The sequence below is a fragment of the Mercenaria mercenaria genome, chromosome 14, assembly GCF_021730395.1.
Source record: "Mercenaria mercenaria strain notata chromosome 14, MADL_Memer_1, whole genome shotgun sequence".
NCBI lineage: Eukaryota > Metazoa > Mollusca > Bivalvia > Venerida > Veneridae > Mercenaria > Mercenaria mercenaria.
The window spans coordinates 47,416,038-47,437,742 of NC_069374.1; the positions used below are offsets into that span (position 1 = coordinate 47,416,038).

At 35.3% G+C, this 21,705-nt stretch overlaps 2 protein-coding genes across 8 annotated transcripts in view; one reads left to right on the forward strand and one right to left on the reverse strand.

The window, feature by feature from the left end:
* The window catches only part of LOC123526833 (coatomer subunit beta'-like), a 37,514-nt gene extending 25,969 nt beyond the window's left edge, over positions 1–11,545 (forward strand). For 2 of the 7 annotated variants that reach the window (XM_053523427.1, XM_053523428.1), the window contains exons 20-24: positions 897–992; positions 3,081–3,260; positions 6,330–6,446; positions 6,974–6,994; positions 10,369–11,545. In XM_053523427.1, coding sequence (XP_053379402.1) covers positions 897–992; positions 3,081–3,260; positions 6,330–6,446; positions 6,974–6,994; positions 10,369–10,404 — 450 coding nt within the window. In that variant the 3' untranslated portion in view covers positions 10,405–11,545. The remainder of the gene's footprint in view (positions 1–896; positions 993–3,080; positions 3,261–6,329; positions 6,447–6,973; positions 6,995–10,368) is intronic. The other 5 variants (XM_053523429.1, XM_053523430.1, XM_053523431.1 and 2 more) reach the window with 5 other exon arrangements.
* Positions 11,546–13,514: 1,969 nt separating this feature from the next.
* On the reverse strand, positions 13,515–20,594 carry LOC123528219 (superoxide dismutase [Cu-Zn]-like). The gene is made up of 5 exons (XM_045307948.2): positions 20,300–20,594; positions 19,430–19,512; positions 18,845–19,038; positions 14,052–14,178; positions 13,515–13,774 (listed from the first exon to the last, which is right to left on the reverse strand). Exons 1-5 carry the CDS (start codon positions 20,394–20,396, stop codon positions 13,670–13,672), a joined length of 606 nt encoding a protein of 201 aa, XP_045163883.2. The 5' UTR covers positions 20,397–20,594; the 3' UTR covers positions 13,515–13,669.
* Between the last annotated feature and the right edge of the window lie 1,111 nt (positions 20,595–21,705).

The following is a 21,705-nucleotide window of genomic DNA, read 5'->3' on the forward strand; positions in this document are numbered from 1 at the left end:
TAATTTTTTTTTAATTACTTCCCTTTTACGTTACTATAAATAGCTTATTTTTAGTAACTTTTTTATTATTGGCTGTAGGGAAAAACCGAGACCACTTTTCTGTGGTACAACATGGATGGTACCTCCAATTTTTAGGTGTATTTTGACATATCTGTACCTTGTAAGAATTTTTTTTTCTTTTTGGTTAAATTTCTTCCCTTTGCTGTTCCTGTCCTTTGGACTTAGATATTTTTTCTGAGGACCTTCTTGTCCTCAAGTGCAATGATAACAGGTGAGCGATATAGGGCCATCATGGCCCTCTTGTTATTAGTTTTAAAATATAGTTAACTTTAGTAAGTTATTCAAAAAAAGTCTTTCAGCTGTTCTCACAAAGTGACTTTTAAAGTGAAAACATTTGCGTAAAACTTTGTCAGCCTTGCGTAAAAAATATAACTGCATAGCTGGAAAGATGAAAGATCAAGAATTCAGGAAATAATTGCATTCGTCTCATTTATAATAAAGAATTGACACACGAGGGCTTTGTAATATTTTATGATAACTGAAACAAGTTATGAAAGTTTCAGATGGGTTATAAACTGTGATAACTTACAGTTACACCCCTGACTGTCTGCTGTTTCTTTAAAACTGTTAGGAATTGTTAGATCAGCAGTTGCCATGCAGGTTGTAAGTTTCAGCATCTGCAGTTGATAAATGTGGAAGAAGTGTGCATATTGGTAAAAAACTTAGACTTCTTTTGCGTTTGCTTTGATTAAATTAACTGATGTTTTTGTGTAAAGTAGAGCATTATTTAGTGAGGCACCAGTAAAGGTATTATACTCTGACAAATTACAGTTAAGAGGTTGGTTAACATATTTCAGTCATTAGGTCAAATGTATTTAACATTGTTGAAACTGTAGGATAAAGATTTAGACTGGGACAGTGAACCAGAAACTGAGACAACTCCTGCAGAACCAAAACCCAGTGAACCAGTCCAACCAGAACCAACAGAACAGGTACACCAAGCTTGTGGTGATCGGAGATTCGCACCTTGATATTTTGAATGCTACACCCTAGTATTAAATGCTAACCCTAGATATTTCTGTTTTTAATTTTCAGTGATATGCTTCAGTAGCTTTTAGTTTAACTGATGAAAATGTTTGTACATTGATTTTGAAAATTGGAGTTCTTTAATGTGCTAGCATTGTATGCATTTTGCTTACATAATACTAGTTTATCTTGAGAAAGGGTTTTATTTAAAATCTTCCCTGTATTATGTTGCTCTTAGTTGTAACCTGTACTTGCAGGCAACAGCCAATCAGCTAATTTCACAAATTGATTTTTGGTTCTAATAAACAGCCACCTGCCTGAAACATCTAGATTGTGTGGTGTCCCAGGACTGGCAGCGTAATACATGGTTAACTATATTAGCTGACATGCAATAAATCATGTGAATATAAAAGCCCCATTCAGTATTATTTGGAAGTACTTTGTTACTGTGCAAACATCAAATCTTATAGAACTTTACAAATAGTTCTGGAAGTAAAGTTTGTGATCAAGTATGAGGTTCTAATGCAATGAACAGAATAGTTTTAACTTGAAGAAAGTTGTATTTTACTGTGGGTAAGATGATTTATTAAATATGGAAAAGTATGTTCTCTGTTGATATCTAGATCAGTGTACAACCATCGGTAGATGCTTATGTTTTACTTTGCTCTGTCATGTAACATTTCATCATAGTTTTGCTTTGTAGTAATTTTTTTTTTGCAGAGCTTTTTTATCTGTTTACATAGCTGCGCCACGAGAAAACCAACATAGTGGCATTGTGACCAGCATGGATCCAGACCAGCCTGCACATCTGCAGTCTGGTCAGGATCCATGCTGTTAGCTGTTGGTTTCTCTAATTGCAATAGGCTTTGAAAGAGAGCATCATGGATCCTGACCAGACTGTGAATGTGCAGGCTGATCCAGATCCATGCTGGTTGCATAAGTACTATGTTGGTTTTCTCATGGCATGGCTCATATAATGATACATAGCCATTATTTTTGTGTAGCTGAGATTTTAGTTTTGCTTTAGATATGTTTTAACCTTTAGGTAGCTGACCAAAAGTTAATCTACCTTTCAGACATGCAGGCTTATCTTGGTCTGCACTGTTCACTTAGTAAATTTTCGGTTAACACCCCTTCAAATAATTTATGATACTGCCCAAACTGAATGATGGGCCAGTCCATTTTAGAAATTTAGCATGATAAAGGTTAAGCCTTGGCTATAAATTTCTATTTTAGTAGGTATTTTCTTTCTATGTAATATCAAAAAAGTCCTTAACTCAGTTCCATCAATTTTAGCTTGTCTCACTGCCTGTTATAGATTTAATACTGGCATCAGTTAGTTTTGCTTAATACTAATAACGATTTAAAAAGTTTAATATTAAGTCGAAATTACAGAGAAAAAAAGTCAGATTTCGAAAGAAAATATAATGTTGCCTGAAAAAATCTTACATGACGACCTTAGGTTCGTAAATATTCATTTAATTTGATACCAACAAGTCTGTAGTTGTGTAGTAAATTGTATGACCTTTAGAATAGATAATATCTTTTTAAACATATGCGATTCTTTCCTAATTTGTTGAACAGGTATGGCCTTACTATAGGATAGTTTTAGACTGTTTTTCAATAACAACTTTAACATTGTATAATAAACATATATATAAAGGTCACTGTGGCAGAGTGACTGACTTCTTCTTACTTATCCCTACCTCAGTGGGTTTGAGCTCTGTTCATGGCATCAAGATAGATGAGAAGCCACCTAGCTCACTTGTAAAAGATTTGTGGTCTTACCTAGGCACATGTCTCTGCTTATGATAATGCCTGGAGGCACTAGGGGTATTTTTCTATTAAAAACTGTAAAGTTATATAATGACCTGCATAGTGTCACTTTGACTTAAGATCGGTAGAATAGACAAAAAATATGGCATATGTAAAGCATGTGTGGCATAGTAAGTGGGCCTCATCCTTCTTCAGTTGATGTCATACTTAGTTTTAAGAATGTGAAAAGTTATTAAAACTTAACTTTCGTAAAATGAATTTTGTTACAACTATACTAGGCTGAGAATGATGCATCAGAACATGGGTGGGGAACAGATTCGGACATTGAGGATTATGACGAAACTGATCCAAATGTTGATCAGTCAGCTGATCAGTCACATGATCAGTCAGGTGACATCACTAGTGAGAACATGGAAAATGTTCCACATGATAGTGATACTGATATACTCTCAGAAGAGGTATATAATTTCTTGTAACCATTTTTGTGGGACACTGGTGATTCTTTCTCCTGGTTTTTAGTCCATTTTTTGGTCATATTTGTGGGATGGTTTGTTAAGATGGAAGTTTGATATAGAATCAGGGGGTGGGGATGAATGAATTAATTGCAAAACTTCTGAAGGTTGAGAAAAAGTTGGTTTATATAGGGTGCAAAATATAGGAGTCAAGCTTGCATCTCTGATTAAATGTTGTTTTTTTTCTACAGGTATTTATGCTCTACTTTTAGAGTTGGTAAAGTTGTAAGAGAAAGACGTTGCAAGTCAATTTTTAACCTCATTGACCAGATTGTGTTTAGTTAGGCTACATTTCTAGAATTTAAATTTGACGTTGTATTATTAACAGACTTTTGTTCTGATTTCAAGTGTTAGACTGCCAGAATTTTCATAAATAATTCTATTGAAAAAGTTAATTTCAGGCATTAGAGGGTTTATGTATTTTCAGGCTTTTGTTGTTTGTTTTTTTTGTTTTTTTTTTAGCTCACCTGAGCAATGCTCAGGTGAGTTTTTCTGATCGCTCGATGTCCGGCGTCTGTCGTCTGTCGTCTGTCAACATTTAGCTTGTGTATGCGATAGAGGCTGTATTTTTCAATTAATCTTCATGAATATTGGTCAGAATGATAACCTTGATGAAATCTAGGCCGAGTTCGAAAATGGGTCATCTCGGATCAAAAACTAGGTCACTAGGTCAAATCAAAGAAAAACCTTGTGTATGCGATAGAGGCTGTATTTTTCAATTAATCTTCATGAATATTGGTCAGAATGATAACCTTGATGAAATCTAGGCCGAGTTCGAAAATGGGTCATCTCGGATCAAAAACTAGGTCACTAGGTCAAATCAAAGAAAAACCTTGTGTATGCGATAGAGACTGTATTTTTCATTTAATCTTCATGAATATTGGTCAGAATGATAACTTTGATGAAATCTAGGCCGAGTTCGAAAATGGGTCATCTGGGGTCAAAAACTAGGTCACTAGGTCAAATCAAAGAAAAACCTTGTGTATGCGATAGAGGTGGTATTTTTCAATTAATCTTCATGAATATTGGTCAGAATGATAACCTTGATGAAATCTAAGCCGAGTTCGAAAATGGGTCATCTGGGGTCAAAAACTAGGTCACTAGGTCAAATCAAAGAAAAACCTTGTGTATGCGATAGAGGCTGTATTTTTCAATTCTTCTTCATGAATATTGGTCAGAATGATAACCTTGATTAAATCTAGGCTGAGTTCGAAAATGGGTCATCTCGGTCAAAAACTAGGTCACTAGGTCAAATCAAAGAAAAACCTTGTGTATGCGATAGAGGCTGTATTTTTCAATTGATCTTCATGAATTTTGGTCAGAATGATTGCCTTGATGAAATCTAGGCCGAGTTCGAAAATGGGTCATCTCAGGTCAAAAACTAGGTCACTAGGTCAAATCAAAGAAAAACCTTGTGTATGCGATAGAGGAGGTATTTTTCAACTGATCTTCATGAATTTTGGTCAGAATGATTACCTTGATGAAATCTAGGCCGAGTTCGAAAATGGGTCATCTGGGATCAAAAACTAGGTCACTAGGTCATATCACGTAAAAACCTTGTGTATGCGATAGAGGCTGTATTTTTCAATTGATCTTCATGAATTTTGGTCAGAATGATTGCCTTGATGAAATTTAGACCAAGTTCGAAAATGGGTCATCTGGGGTCAAAAACTAGGTCACTAGGTCAAATCAAAGAAAAACCTTGTGTATGCAATAGAGGCTGTATTTTTCAACTGATCTTCATGAAATTTAGCCAGAATGATTACCTTGATAAAATCTAGGCTGATTTCGAAAATGGGTCATCTGGGGTCAAAAACTAGGTCACTAGGTCAAATCGAAGAAAAACATTGTGTATGCAATAGAGGATGTATTTTTCAATTGATCTTCATGAAATTTGGTCAGAGTGATTGCCTTGATGAAAACTAGGTTGGTTTTGAATATGGGTTATCTAAAGTTAAAAAATAGGTCACTAGGTCAAATTAAAGAAAAATCTTGTGTATGCGATAGAGACTGTTTTTTTCAGTTGATATTTATGAAATTTGGTCAGGTTGATTGCCTTAATGAAATCTAGGTCGAATTTGAATATGGGTCATCTGAGGTCAAAAACTAGGTCACTTGGTCAAATCAAAGAAAAAACTTCTGTATGTGATAGAGGCTGTATTTTTCAGTTGATCTTCATGAATTTTGGTCAGAATGATTGCCTTGATAAAATCTAGGTCGAGTTTGAACATGGGTCATCTAGGGTCAAAAACTAGGTCATATCTAAGAAAATGCTTGTTTTATCGCAAGAGACCAATTTTTTGGTCCAATCTTAATGAAAATTGGTCAGAATATTTGTTTCCATGAAATCACTAGGTCAAACATGTTTTACACTGTAATGGAGTATTTCTTAGGTGAGCGACCTAGGGCCATCTTGGCCCTCTTGTTTGTTTTTTTGACAGAAGCCAAGGCCTGTTTTAAAGATCAGTAAGAGAGTTGAAATGTTATAAGTCTTCAAAAGAAATGAATATATATGCTTAAAATATACAGAGGGTTGTAAACTATTTTGGATTTATGCATGTTTTTTGGGGGTTTTTCTTATTGGTTTTGTAAGTAGTTGGATTTTTAAGTAACGATTTGTTGTATGGATATAAATACATGTATGTCATAAAGGCTGTCTTGAATATAATTTTTTAAACATATAAATGGAATATGATTTTAATGATAATTTACATCAGTTATATTCATGTTTTGTTTGTCTTCAGTTATTTAAATGTTTTCTAAGCTATGGCATTAACGTTTGAAGATTATAAATAATTTTACTATTTCTTTGTGGGCAAATGATATAACAGAATATCATTCTTCATCAATTTTACTTACAAATTGGATAACCCATAATGCATAAGTAATTTCAGCTGACTGGTTCCAGTGAACAAGCTGCAGAGATAGATTCTCAGTATTTTGATCACTGCAGATAGGTTCCAGACTAAAAATTCTCCCAAGTTTATTATCTCACAATGCAAATTTTATTTTCAGGCCCCAGTGAAAGAAGAAAAAGCTCCAGAACAGCCACATTTAGGTGCCAAGGAGATTGCAGACTTGGAGAAGGAGTTGGAACTTGACCTAGAAAATCTCGATGTTGGTGATACAGCGGTAAGATCAGTTGTTATTGATCCAAGTTTTTAAGTAATATATCATCTACTGGGTCATTAGATTCATCAACTGTCTTGAGATTGAAATACAGACATACTTAAAATGTGCCAAAAATAGTTATTTCGCTGTTATAGCAAAAATGAGTCAATTCTGCTGAAACTTTGCAGAACATTTTGTCATTGTAGTCACTTTATTCATGCCAAGTTTTGCTGAAATATACACATTCCTTAAAGAAATAGAGCTTACTGAATTGTATGTCTAAATTTCAGTTTCAGGTCTTAGATGAAGAGAGACCCATATCTGTAGATACCTGTAATTCATCTAAACAGAAAGCTTCTATGTTCTTCCATATTTTCATTTACAGGTGTAACATCTACTTGCTTGCTTGCTAGGGACTTCATTAAGTTACAGCACAATAAATTTTATGCTTTTTACTGTTCAATCAAAGTTTGTTAATCATAAATGTAACATTGATTTATTAACATTTGTTTCTGGATAATATCACTGAACTGTTGTAATGTTTTTAGGAATCAGGGGAGACTAATCAGGTATAACAGGAAGTTAATTAGCATGGTTTTATCATGATATAATATACTCAATAGTTTTAGTTTTAACTTAACAATTTAGTTGGTATGTTGCCTGCATAAGTAAGGGTACTTTGGAATTTTAGTGTCACTTTTTTGTCAACTTTGTCACCACAAAAGATTTACATGTAAATGTGTTCTGGTTAGACTTTGGAGCAAATGTGTTCTGGTTAGACTTTGGAGCAAAGGTGTTCAAACTTAAACAAGTCTTAGCTGTTATAAAAAATTTCAAATAGACTCCATAACTCTGGCTTGCTTTCTCAACATTAATATTTAAGATGAAAAATACTAAGTTATGCTCCCTTTGCCAGACGCTTTGAAACTCTAAATTAGTATTCTATCTCCTAAAATGACCAGGTTCCTTAACACAGATTTACATTTTAAAGAATTGTCCCTTTGCAAGTTGAATAGAAATCCAGGAAAACTAGACAGCTTCTGAAGATGGCACATCTGTCTATTAGATTACTTTCAAACTTTGCAGGCAGCAGGTTTTCATTAGAAATATTTTGCCATTGAAAGTTGGTCATAGCTTTTCGATGGGAAGGTTGTTAGATTGTCAGTTAAAAAAATATTGAAACCTGAGAAAACCTCTTTCTTATCATTTACCTTATTTGTACTTAATTAAAATAAACTACTTATGCCTAGTAATTCTAAAAATTTGCAGTTTCTTTGTAAAAATGAAACTTACAGATTCAGATATATAGGGAAAAGACTCCATTATTTCAAAACATTTGTCTTTATTAGTGAAATATGCAATGCAATATACTTGAAACTGCTCACGAAATTTCACATTCGAACTGCTATGACCATTCTCTTAATTACTTGTATTTACGTAGTAATTCTTTAAATATTTTCTTAACATGAGGGTCATGCTGTCAACTGTCAAACCAGGCTTACGGATATTAGAAAGTTTGTAAGAACTTTTTCACTGGTTTGAAGGTGCGGATGGAAATATCTGGCTTGAAGGTAATAGTTTTGGCGGTAGGTACGGAGACATAGCCTAGTTACTGCGAAACAATTACCTGTGAGCCAGTTGTTTCCATCTGTATCTTCAGGTAGTGGTAGATTCTTTTTCTTGCATACTTTATTCTTTAATTCATAGAAGAAATGAAATGTAATATTTTTTTCTTTTAAGAACTATATATTATAGTTGCTTATGAATTTACGCATTAATTAATAAAATTACAGCATGCGAGATGTGTCATCTTACATACAAGATTGTAAGAAGATTTTTTCTAAGCAGCAACAAGAGCTGTGGAAAGTCCAGTCTGGCATGCAAGAATCAAAATATATATGAGCCGTGCCATGAGGAAACCAACATAGTGGGTGTGCGACCAGCATGGATCCAGACCAGCCTGCGCATCCGCGCAGTCTGGTCAGGATCAATGCTGTTCGCATTTAAAGCCTATTGCAATTAGAGAAACCTTTAGCGAACAGCATAGATCCTGCTGGTCGCAAACCCACTATGTTGGTTTTCTCATGGCGCGGCTCATATGTAGATTAAAGGTTTAAAAAATATACAGCTAAGCTACCTTTGATGTAGTGAAAATCTTTAGAATTACAATGCCTGTAAGGCTGGTTTGCTAAATGTAATGGTTCACATATTGATAACAATATCTTTATAAGCACATTGTAAAAATTGGTGTGGGGCACATTAATTTATCATTTTACTGAACATTTCATATTAGTGTTATGGTATATGTTACTGCACCCTTTAAAAATTGTTAACCCATGCATGATGGAACTTACCTGGTTATTAATGAGCACATATAAAGTAGGTTTACATAATTGTTGACATGGTTGCTTACAGGTAGCAACATTGATAATGCGGCTCAATATGATTTCGATAGTTGTTGGTACCCTGTTGATATGGGTTTATTCTTGACTCCGCCTTTAATAAATGTGATGGCTGATGTATTCCACCCCTCCTTTTTAAGTTTCATTAACATTGTTTCCTTTAATATTTTACCTAATGGCTATAATTTATAAGAACGACTTCAGAACATATTGCTTGTATAATAAAAGATAATATAAGAACTTAAGAAGTGGACATTCCAGCAGACTGTAAGGCTTAGCTCTGTGTTTGAATTTGTGACAAGATGCAAATAACTTTCCGGTGTACCAGCCATGAAGGCATCACAAACTTGTCCAAAAATAAATTTTATCATAGGTAGGAATTGAAAGTAAGATTAATAGTGAATAAAGGGAAGAATGCTACAAATATCAGGGTTAATTATTTGTGTCTTTTGTGATAGCCTAATAATAATTTCCTTGAAGTTTTGTTTGAAATAGATTTTCTGAGTGTAGTACATAGAATAGTAAAAAAAAAAAAAGCTTTATAATGGGGTTTTCATTAACAGTCAGATATATAGGTGTTTAAATTGCTGATCAGCTCAGTCAAGATCACATGGTACATTAATGCAGAAACTTGCTTTCGTATGTCATCAAGTTGCAATTGTAAGTTCAAGCACTGAAGATATTGCAAGTTGAAACCTTAGTCAGACATGGCATTTTGTAATGATTTTTTATGGGACAAATAGATTTATATCTTATCATAATGTAAAGAGTATACATCAATACTTCTGAAACATTTTCATTGCAATGAAACTTTTTATGGCATTAGAATATTTCATGGTATTGCAGGCAAACATGTTTCAGTTACATGTACTTTATAAAGGGATATTGACATTTTACAGTTTCTGTATTGAGTATAAGTACAAACAGTTTCTTTACAACCCTCGTCTCATCTTAATCTCATGATATGTGTTGCCATACATCACAGTTCAAGTGTTTGGCACAACTAATGGTAGTGTTGCCATCATCACAGTCTTTGACATAACTAATGGTACTGTATCTGATCATGGGGCCTCCTTGGCGGAGTGGTTAAGGTATCTGGCTTTGAACCAGTTTCTCCTCAAAGATTCGGGTTTGAGCCTCACTTGTGGTGTTGAATTCTTAACCCTTAGTCTGCTAAATTTCTGAAATGGACTGGTCCATCATTCAATTTGGGCCATACCATTTATTATTTGAAGGGGTGTTCACTGAAAATTTACTGACTGAATAGCGAATCTGTGCAGTCTGATCTTGGTCTGCACTGGTCGCAAAGGCAGAATCACTTGCCGCCAGCAGGCTAAAGTTTAATGTAAAGAAGCCATCCAGCTGATTTACGGAAGAAATAATGTCAAAGGCTTACCCGGGGTCTTCCCCCACCATCAAAGCTGGAAAGTCCCCATGTGATCTACATTAGTGTTAGTGTGACGTTAAATCTGTATCTGATCATCGTCCTCTGTAGAAGTTTTTTGTTGATTACCGATAATGTTTTATCTTCTCTATTTCAGGATTTAGAATTAGATGAGAACTTACTGGAAGACTGATGTTGATGGAAATGTGATAGTTTAATTTATTCTAATGGAATACAGTAACTGCAGAACCAACTCGGAGCAGTCTGCTCTGAAACAGCAAGACTTTCTGTGCATGTTTTTAAGTAGGAAAATTACTTCAGTCGACTGGGATCTACTGTTGTGATGTAGGGACTCTTTGTTAACATGCACTACTGTAAAATACAACCATTGTTAATAGGTAAATCTTTACATAAAAGAAATGAATAAAACAAGTGGTTTGCCAGGTTAGGTGATTTTGCACATGACAAGGAGAGAAAGAGCTGTATGACTTTGGATGTGCCTGTAGATGAGTTAGTACTAATTTATGAACTGCAAAATGATACATTTATCGTACTCCGTTATTATCATACTGCGTTTACATACACAAAGTGTATTTATTGAAATTGTAGATTGTTGAGAAAATGTTTGTGATAATGTATTTGACAATTGAGGGATACCAATTTATTGTTTATTTATGTCTTCATTGTATATTAAAGTGCTTCATCTAGAATACATTACAGTTATATTTGTTTTATTAAAAGATGGTGTAAATAATCATTAAAAAAAGTCTGTTTTACTACTAGTATGAGATTTCTATTGTATAAACTTGAAAATTTTTAGGTAGTGGACGTAAAGGCATGGGTTATTTCCATGTAAATGCATTTTCTTTTAGGGCAGTTCTGATATTCTCCATCTCTTAAAGAGTTTAAGGTTGCAGATAAAGAGACAGTCGTTATTTCCATTTGAATGCATATGCTCTGTATACAATTTGACTGGGCCCTTATCAACGATTGTCTTTCCGAGTCCACAACCTTAAGATAAAACAACAGTAAGAAAGTATTTTGAATTTTTTTTTAAGAATCTTGATGAAGATACCCAGGGGAGAAATAGTCAGGAATGGGTTTATACTAAAAACAATTGTGTATTTATCATTTCTGTTTCAAAATAAAACTTTCTGAAACATTGTCCTGGTTTACAAAAGTTTTTAATAGAAAGTTTGTAATCTGAATTGTTAATACATTCTGTATGGTTTTACTTATTATTGACTTTTTGACTTTGTACATGGTAATGTTTGTAAAAGATGCTCTATAGCATCAGAATACATGCAAATGAATAAATTATTATAATATGAAAATTGTTTTGTCTTGTCTTAATGAAGAAGTTACGTTTATGATATAGTTTTGGTTAATTTAGTTAACACTGGCGAAAGTTTGATACAGAGTGTATTAAAAACTTCCTGGAATAGATAAACACTAGAAGCCTGGATATGTGTATAAGTTTTATACCCCTGCTGAACGGTCACTTCTCCAAAGCATTACTTCATACAATGGATATTGAGAAAAAGTGCATGTACAAGAACAACAGCAAATTTTTTTTGTTATCTCCCATTATTGACTGAAAATGTGTGCCATGCACATGTTATCTGGGCTCTAGTGAAGCAAGTTTTTTTCAAAAGTAGTATGCATCCATCGAAGAGTTCTACCAAGGCAGGTGCGTGCAACATCAGTGATGGGCCAACTTTCGAGTAATGTTTAGAACTAGTCTGAGTTATTGACCAAATAAAGAATGCTTACATTCATTAGTCAGATGTGGTACGAAGACCTTTTACACAGTCGCAGTTATTGTAAGTGGAGTGTTTGCAAAGTAATTCAGAGGACAATTTGGTAGACTAACCTTTTTTCCATGAAATGGTGATACGGGCCCTGAACTATGGAATGCCGGTCACGACATGCTAGTTGCTACTTGCGAATAGGGTAACCTTTATATGTACACCGTCTGTGTGCATTTGTCAGGACGCGTGGTAATTAGCAAGTAGCAACTGGCATGGCCCTACCCGCATTCCCTAAAAAACAAAGTCCCATATCTGTGCAGATTTTTTTTTTCTGAAAGAACCTAACATGCAACATTCACAACTAGGGTTACTACTGATGTCTTGTGGTAAGTTTCATTAAATTGTGTGCATGGGTTCAGGAGATTAGGCGCGCACAAGATTGCCTATGCAGACTGTATATAGTATAGTAACAAAAAAAATCCCGTGACTGCATTTTTTTTTCTTTCCTAACATGCACCAAGCACAACTACTGTTGTTACTGATCACTTGTGTGAAGTTTCATTAAATTGTGTCAATGGGATGAGGAGAGTTGGTGCGCACAAGATTGTGTCTGCGGACAGACAGACGGACGGACAGACAGATAACCTGAAACCAGTGTACCCCCTCCCCCAACAACGAATATGTTCTCGTCTCTCATTATCACTGTACGATAGAGTGCAATTAGCATATACTTTAACTAAGTGAGATAAAGCTACTGTTACATGAAAGTACATTGCATGGCAAGTAGCAACTAGCAAATTGCATGGAGCAACTGCCAAGCGGCAACTAGCAATTTGAAACGGTGTACATGTAAAATTATGCCTGTCGTAGGCAAATGGCAATTAGCAAATAGCAAGTGGCAAGTAGCATGTCGTGACCGGCATTCCATACTGAACAGTTCCTCACACCTTGCAACAATCCAGACGTCATCCGAGTCTAACAAAGCCTGCCGATTAGGTCAATATGGAGAGAATGGATCTACACATCACGGGGTCGTATGGTTAAGGTATTAGTTTTAAACATAATGTTGTGATTTATGTGCATACAAATGTTTGAAGTTAAAATTTTAGGAGACCAGTGGTTGTTATCACCTGCCCTTTCCGATGCGGGTTCGAGCCTCACTCCAGCGTTGAATTGTTCATGTGGAGAAGCTATCCAGTTGACTTACGGAGGGTCGGTGGTTTTACCCAGGTGCCCGCCCGTGATGAAATAATGCGCGACAAGGTACGTGATGCCTTCCTACACCACCAAAGCTGGAAAGTCGCCATGTGTCCTTTAATTGTGTCGGTTCGACGTTAAACCTTACATACATGTCTTTTTTTTCTAAAATAAGATACCGTCAATAGAATCTGTTTCAAACTACGTCAAAGTATGTAAGTTGCGTTTTGGAGCGATTTAACACTATATTTAATATCCGCATGTACCGTGATGGGTACGTTAAGTTCATACCTAAACCCTAAATATACAAATACATCTCAAAAGGCAATTGATAAAATAAAGCTACTTCGTAAAGATCTGAAATATTTTTAATAGTTTGCTGTCGCGGACCACATATACATGATACATTAGAAGCGTGCAGATTGTTTTTATGGTAAAGCGCGTTGTGCGAAATAAGTTCCTTTTTTAACAAATTGACAGTCGATTCGCTCGAAAATACGTTCTTTTAGTTTAAGCTCTTCCAATAATGCAGCATGCTATACGGGCCCCGGCGTTGCCGGACGCAGTGCTGCCAGGATTCCCTCCGCGTCCCAGGTCGTCCTCACCCTCGTGAAGCTGAAATAAACGGAGACAAGAATATATTGAAAGGCCCCATCCTGCATTTTTTTTTTTTTTGTTAAAAACGAAATACTTCATACATTTAAAATTGTTCTATCGTATTTAGTTTAACATGAAACCAACAATAACAAACAAAGATATAATTTCTATCGACAAGACCTAAACTGATGATGAAATGATATTTGACTAGACGACTTGGGCATTTTATATGTCTGACAGGAATAAATCGCTAAAAACTGTTGAGATATAATTTGTGAAAAAGTTTATAAATTACCACAATTCCTCGACCGATGATAGACAAGTCGCCATATAGGGATACAGGATAAGGGGCTATGAAATTAATTGTCACATTTCCCCACCGTTCTACAATAACGTTGCCGAGGTCTCCTACATGTCGGCGGCTGTAACAAAACAGTATATCCAGCTGACAAATTGTTTAAATTATTCCGCCTCTTCCCCGAATCTCGAATATTTCAAAATAACAAATGGAATTACATTGTACTTTACAAATTAAAGAAATGTTTCTTGTACGATTGTAAAAATGCTACAATTTCATAAGCTGTGATGAATACTATATCCACAATTTAGAGACTTTCCCTAAGCCCTCTTTACACAGGGGAAACAATCTGTTTATACAGTGAAATAGTTGAGTGAACACCGTTTGTTAATCTTAATCCTGTCCATGTTGTATCAGTGCATTTGAAAAGTAACCTATCTATGTTAATTGTTAAATGCTATGCATGATTAGACTTTGTGATACGTCTAACAGTCCTGTATTTGATTTCTTTGATTTTCTCATATTTCTAGATATTTCCCCCATTCTTTGACGCATATAATGAGTAGTAAAGATTATTTTCTTTTTCAACATATTTTACCTTGTGAAATTCTGTGAATTTTGACTTTTTCACAAAAAAAAAAAAAAACACAAAAAAACGTCTGTTTGTTGACAAATTTCACCACAGAAAATGTCACACATTCCCCAGGGCATTAACTTATTTGATCTTTACACAGTTCTCTATTCAGATTGCTAATCCTTTTAGCAATTATGCATGCTTTTTTTCCAGCCTAGAGGTAAAAAGTGCATAGCTTACGTGAGGAACTAGGACTTAGCGGAGTTGTCTCAATTTTTTCCAAATATTTTACCCGGGATAATTTCTTTTTCAGCTCAAATAACTTTTTCTCTTCAGAAAAAGATTTTTTATACCGGTATTTTTCTCAGTCTACATACTTTGATGCAGTTAACTACACACATATCGTACATATAGATACTGGCTACTTGAAGTTTGTATTTTTAGTTCCAATGCGAATACAATTCGGTATGTGAATAAAAAATATTTTCGCTGTGTCATGTAAATCAAATCATGTGCACGTCTGCTAGGGGTCTATATATCTATTTATACTGCAGCACTCCTCTCTGCGAGTATTATGTGCAGCTGCGCGCCTGTACAAGAAGTTAAAAGTAGATTGGATAGGAGGATAAAAGTAATACACGGTGTGTATTGCAGATAGTGTTAACAAGAAGGATTTACAGATAAAAGCAGTTTAAAAACAGGTCTATCATGTTAAGCATTGTGTACAAGTTTGGTCACACCCTGCTAAAACTGATTCAGGGTGGGGGCTTGCACAAGTTGTACTGGAAGGGCATTCCAAAGTACTATTGTGGCTGGGAAGAAAGAGTACTTATAGTAATTACAGGAAGTGAGGATCTGGGTATAGGAGTGGGGATGCATATGTCTAGTTAGACGGGATGGGGGGCGGGGGCTGACATAGGGAGAGGGGGGTGGGGAGTGGCACAGCAACCAAACCATTCACTATCTTGTAGAACATAAGGAGGCGTGAATCAGATCTCCTATCTTCAAGGGTACGCCATCTCAGCTGACATAGCATGTTTGTGACACTGTTGTAAGGAAAGTAGTCGTGATTTACCCATCGCGCTGCCCTCCGCTGAATCATTTCGATCTGGTGGATGTTTTGTTGGGTGTAAGGGTTCCAAACACAGCTAGCATATTCTAGCTGTGGCCTGACTAGTGATTTATAAGCTACTTCTCGAACTTTTGGGTTCTTGCATGGGATGTTTCGTTTAATGAAGTTTAGTGTTCGGGTAGCTTTGGACGTGACTAAATTGATGTGTTTATTCCAATTTAGATCTGAGGATATAGTGACCCCAAGGTACTTTGCATCAGGAACTGTTTCCAAGACTTGGCCATGGAGTGTGTACTTTGATTTAAAAGGGTTTTTTGACCTTGTTATGTTCATAACAGTGCATTTTGAGGGGTTGAACTCCACGTCCCACTTACTTTCCCATATCTGTAACCTATTTAGGTCTTGCTGGAGGATGGTTTCTTGGGCAGGACTGTTTACAGTTAAGTAGACAGCAGTGTCATCGGCGAATAACCGAACCTGTGAAATCAGATTTTCAGGCAGGTCATTAATGTAAAGTAAGAATAGAAGGGGGCCTAGGACGGAGCCCTGTGGGACTCCGGACGTTACTGGAACTTCTTCTGATGTTTCACCATTCACAAGGACAGACTGGCGCCTGCCAATCAAAAAAGACTTGACCCATTGCAACGTTGTGCCCTGAACGCCATGTTGATGAAGTTTATACAGAAGTTTTAGATGGTTAACCTTATCAAATGCTTTAGAGAAGTCCAGAAGGATCAGGTCCGTCTGGTGGCCTTGAATTAAGTTTCGGGATAGATCTTCTACAAGTTCGAGTAACTGCGTTTCGCATGACCTTTTCTCTCTGAACTCATGCTGTAGGTCATAGAGGACATTGTTAACCTGGAAGTGCTTGGTAATATTAGAGGCTATGATGTGTTCCAGTAACTTACAGAGGATGCAAGTTAGGGATATAGGCCGGTAATTTGCAGGATTGCTTTTGTCACCCGATAGACAATACAGAAATTAAAATCTATAGTATTCTTCCTGAAAAACGAAAGAATGTAAATAAGGGTCTGAAAATATTTTCATGAGTTGTATAAGTTTATTTATTTATTTATTTATTTATTTATTTATTTTTTATTATTTTTTTTTTTTGCTTTTTAAATTACGGGTTTCATTCAGTGGTTTCATTCAGTCTAGTATATCTTTACATACATGTAGCTTCACAGTTATTTACAGTCAAATTTTCTATTAGCTTCACTTTCTTAAGGGGGCGCATATTGCTACATTCACAGTTCATACAGCAATGCGGAAGGGGTGCATATTCAAGAAATCCATGGTGGGAAAATAAAAAACATATTCCTAAACTGATATAATACTGATGGACACCTGTAATATTCAGTATTTTGTGGATAAGGATGTGGTACTATGAATGTAATAGGAAAACAGAGGTGTTTGTGAAAGTACATTCAACACAAAATATTAAGCTTTTGTATTAGGAAAAAACAGGTTTTTTACAATAACAGTGTTCCAAATAATGTTGAAGGGATGAGATTTTCTTTCTAACACACCATGTTTGCTTAAACATGTAAAAATTTAACGCCACGTCAGTTCATCTCGGGATGGACGCCATATTTCTCATTGATAAAAAATGTAAACAAAAAAATCAGTGTGGGATTAGCATTGCAAGGGCATAACATGACATTCTACACAATGAATACCTTAGAACAGATATCTAAGATGCTACACAGGTCAGGCGGGTTAAATGCATAATGTCGATCACTTGAAATTCATCTTGAAAAGGTGGTTAATTTTAGTTGTTTACATGGTTTTTAATTTTCCCACGACTTCTCGGCGATTCACTGCAAATGTATTACTGCGCCGGACGAAAGGTAACTCTAATAAACAACGGGAGACAACTTAGGTGTCAGCACGTGTACGATTTTTAAAAAAAACATGTCGATGATTATAATTTCTTATCAAATAATGAATCCTATTCAGATATTCGTCTTTAATATTAGAAAATTATTAATTTCTGTGGACATTTGTCAAAAAATATTACCTACAGTGGACTACTTTGCGCATCAAACTGGTTTCCGCTTCAGTTGTGAGGCACTTCCGTTATACTTTTGACAACAATAACAAAACACAAAATGAATCAATAAAGTCACTTATAAACCGACTGCTACTTAAATCAGTGTAAGTAAAGTTGTTGTTACAACATTATACATGTTCGTTACGTTATGAGATAAAGTTTATCTTGAACTGCATAATCCATTAACTACGTTTACATGATATTGCATTTACAACTTATTTGACCCCATTTTTTTACGTGAATGACAGCATTCTCGTGCAACTCGTGCAAACAGAGTTATGAAAAGTATGGTGGAGAATTCAAGGACAAATTATAAATGACATTAAAATGAGGATAACTGTATATTCGTCCAGTTTTGATCATTGACATTCCTGCTGTGTATTAGTAACTTTTGTGAACAAGATTAGAATGTTGCTTTTGCACATATACACATTGATTGGACCTCTCAACCAAATTTCATACCTTATTTTAGGGATTTTTAAGACAGTACATTTTCAAAAGTTGTTGAATGTGTTTTGATATTTAAGTGCATTGCAGTTCATGAATACCAAGTTAAAAATTAATAATGGCAACATTTCTAGGCCTTTATTGTAAGCCACTAGACTTCTGTAATGATAAATGTTTAATGTATTAAGGGAATATACTCTTTTAGTTTTGTAATGTGGCATTCCTTGACCACCGTATCTTTTCTTATGCACTACTTTGTAAACAAACTAAATAATGTGTTTTAGCTCACATATGCCAAATGAAAAGCAAGACAGTGAACTTATTTCACATTCTTTCTTTAAATTAGAATCTGTAGGACATTGATAAATGTTTGGACAAAGTGAAGCACTATTATTTTCGCACCAAAAAGTCTTAATTGTTGACTTTGAATGTACACAAGAAGTCTTATGTAATTCAACAATAACTTTCTTGTTTCAGTTTTTCTCATTTTTATTTTAGTGAGCAATCCTTTGTGTACTTATAACAGTTGAAACAGTATTCATTTCATTTACCAAAACCTTGTACTTTTTTGCAGGTAAATTTTATAATACCCCACCCACTTTTTTCTAATTTCAAAGTATGCGTCCCCTTAAATATTTTCATACCTCTCGTCGTCCGCAGGACCACCGTGCACTGTGCTCAAAGGATTATAGTGTGACCCCATTGATCGACATCCATCACTTAAGTCCCCTTTCACGTGAACGTGAAAACCGAGTCTACGAATATTTTCACTTTGATTGAAACCGGTGATCTCCCCTTGTACCCGAAGATAAGGCAGTCTTAGGGTGTTGAAACATGCCTGAAAAATAGTGCATACATGATGTACAATATACGTTAGCTTATTTATCCATGACTTTTTCAAGATACAGGCAATCTGACATGTATTTTTGTTTTTTCAGACCGAATTTTTCTTTCTATTATTAGCACAGTTCTTGGAAATAAATGTTTTCAAATGGTTGATCTCAAATATTTATTATTTATTTTGTAAATACGCAGGCTTATGTTTGCTGCCAAATGTTATACAATACTTCGCTGGCGAGTTCAAATTGCTTGAATCCGGTATATACCAGAGTGTAATATATCACAGGTACACCAGACTAGTCACATCCATACATGAAAGACGCGAGCGATAACGACGAGCTGGCGGTTATAATAATAATAATAAATACTAGTAATAGTAAACAAGATACCACTGTTTGTGTGAATCTCACTGTACCAGTGATCGGATTATCAGGTACCGTCGGGTCTGGCCGTATGTTGCAAATAGCTTCGACTGAAAAAAAAATCATTTTCTTAAAAATTGTTGTTTACATGTGTCGGTATTGGCATCACATAAACGTATGATTTTTTGAAACTTTTTTGACAATGTGATCCAAACCGTGACTATTTTACAAGAACCAAAAAATATTTTACACATTTCTAAATCATTCTTCTGTCTAACTTTATCTTTTTTAAGAACTTATTTATATGAGTATTATGCAAAGAATTTCCAAAATTTGACGATAATAATATTGAACTTTAAGTATACATTAGACTTGGTGTTAGAATGAAAACATTACGTATCGGGACAAATATTTAACTATCCTGTCTCTAATAGGACAGACAGATAGACAGACAGAACAACAACAGTGAGACACGTTATTTTTCGTATAAGGTTTTACACCAGACATCACATGATCAATTTATATAACAGAATTACATTATTATTCTCAATGGGAGGCAAAACAATTATTTTGGTACAAACTGGTCCACATATTCTGAACGGAAAATAGAAGAAATAGAGAAAAAAGAGAAATCAATGCAAGGAAGGATTGATTGAGAAGCGGGAACATAAAGAAACATACAATACCTATGTTTAAAAGACCATGAAAATTAATTACTCACAAAATTCGTTTTGGCGCTAGAGATTCCAATAGGTGTCTTGACTGTTTTTCTTAAAACACCTATGACATTCCGGACAGATTTTCCTTAATGACTGTGTTCCACCAATTATTTTTATTCCAAAAGGTATTACAGAAAATAAATAAATAAATAAATGATTAAATAAAAAAAGAAATAACCTCTCCTTCCAGTGCACCATTGAGCATCTATATAATATTCTCGAAAAACGCTTGACAAAATTCCCAACTTGATGCATAAAATTTTGAGTCCACTCATTTTTGACAAACAGCTGCAAGCACGTTTAAAACTTACGAACCGTTATCGGCAATATAAAAGTAAAATGAACATTCTTTCGGCCGAGAAATAAATTCCGACCTTTTCTGCAGTAGAAAACAATGATCATTCTTTACATAACATTGCTTTATTTCCAGGAAGTAGACTTATTTAAAGGCATGCCCCCTAAGACTTACTTGGCGGTGTTTAGTTACGCTACTGAAGGGTAATCAAGTACAGCTGTAGCTAGCAGAAAAGTTTCGTTAGAAATGAAATGTTATGTCACTGCTCATTTTAAGAAGCTTACAATACGTCCTAAAAAGATTTGACGCAAATAGAGGATATTTTATATTTTTATTTAAGAAATGATAAATCTGTTCCTTTATTTTATCAGTTAATAAAATAATTATGGACAGGAGTTTTGATGCGTAATAATTAAATCATGACTCTAGCCCCGCCCCCCCCCCCCCCCCCCCCCCCCCCCCCCCACACACACACGCCCCATTCCTACGGGCTTGTGGCCACGAGATAAATTAAAATAAAAATAAAAAATCCGATGCCCACTCCATGCTTCCGTACATAAGTCAATATGACTTTTTATCATAATCATGTTGTTTTAAATGTTGTTTTCAACCGTTTGGTCCTGAAATAATTCGTATGTAGAATCTCATTTGCCACAATCGTAGGGGGTGAAATGTAACAGCCAACCATATTTTATCGTAGATTCATGTATAGGCGATTTCGCTACATGTTTATATTATGGTGGCTGGTTTCTGCCATTTCGTTTTTTCATGTTGGCTGGGCGAAAACACGAAAACTCGACAAAAACCTGATTTGTCGAGTTTTCGTGCTGTCGTGTTGGCGGGACGAAAACACGACAAACTTTACGCGAAAACTCGACATTTAAAGGGCGCCGACAAATCTGTCATGTTTTCGTTTTGGCGGGTATAATATTGTCGTGTCAGCACCCTTTACTTGTCGTGTTTTCGTGTTTTTGCCCCGTCGACACGAAAACAAATTAGGTATTTGTCGTGTTTTCGCCCCGCCGACACGACGACACGAAAACACGGCAAATACATTATTTGTCGAGTTTTCGTGTTGTGTTTTCGCCCCGCCGACACGAAAACACGAAAACTCGACAAATTAGGCATTTGTCGAGTTTACGTAATGTCGTGTTTTCGCTCTGCCGAAACGACAAAAACGAAAACACGAAAAATTCTTTTCAGACATCTCATAAAATGTAGAGTTATTCTGAAGCCAGTGGCAAAGGATTTTAGAAGCATTCTTAGTTCTATTCGAACGAATCGCCAAT

Bases quoted from the DNA above. Each gene is read 5' to 3' on its own strand.
- LOC123528219 (XM_045307948.2), bottom strand. From the start codon at position 20,396: ATGAGTGGACTCAAAATTTTATGCATCAAGTTGGGAATTTTGTCAAGC. The intron at 19,039-19,429 runs GTATCTTGTTTA...ACTATTTTTCAG, and splicing joins TGAGATTCACACAAACAGTG to GCATGTTTCAACACCCTAAG. The intron at 13,775-14,051 runs GTAATTTATAAA...CGTTTATTTCAG, and splicing joins TCATCGGTCGAGGAATTGTG to CTTCACGAGGGTGAGGACGA.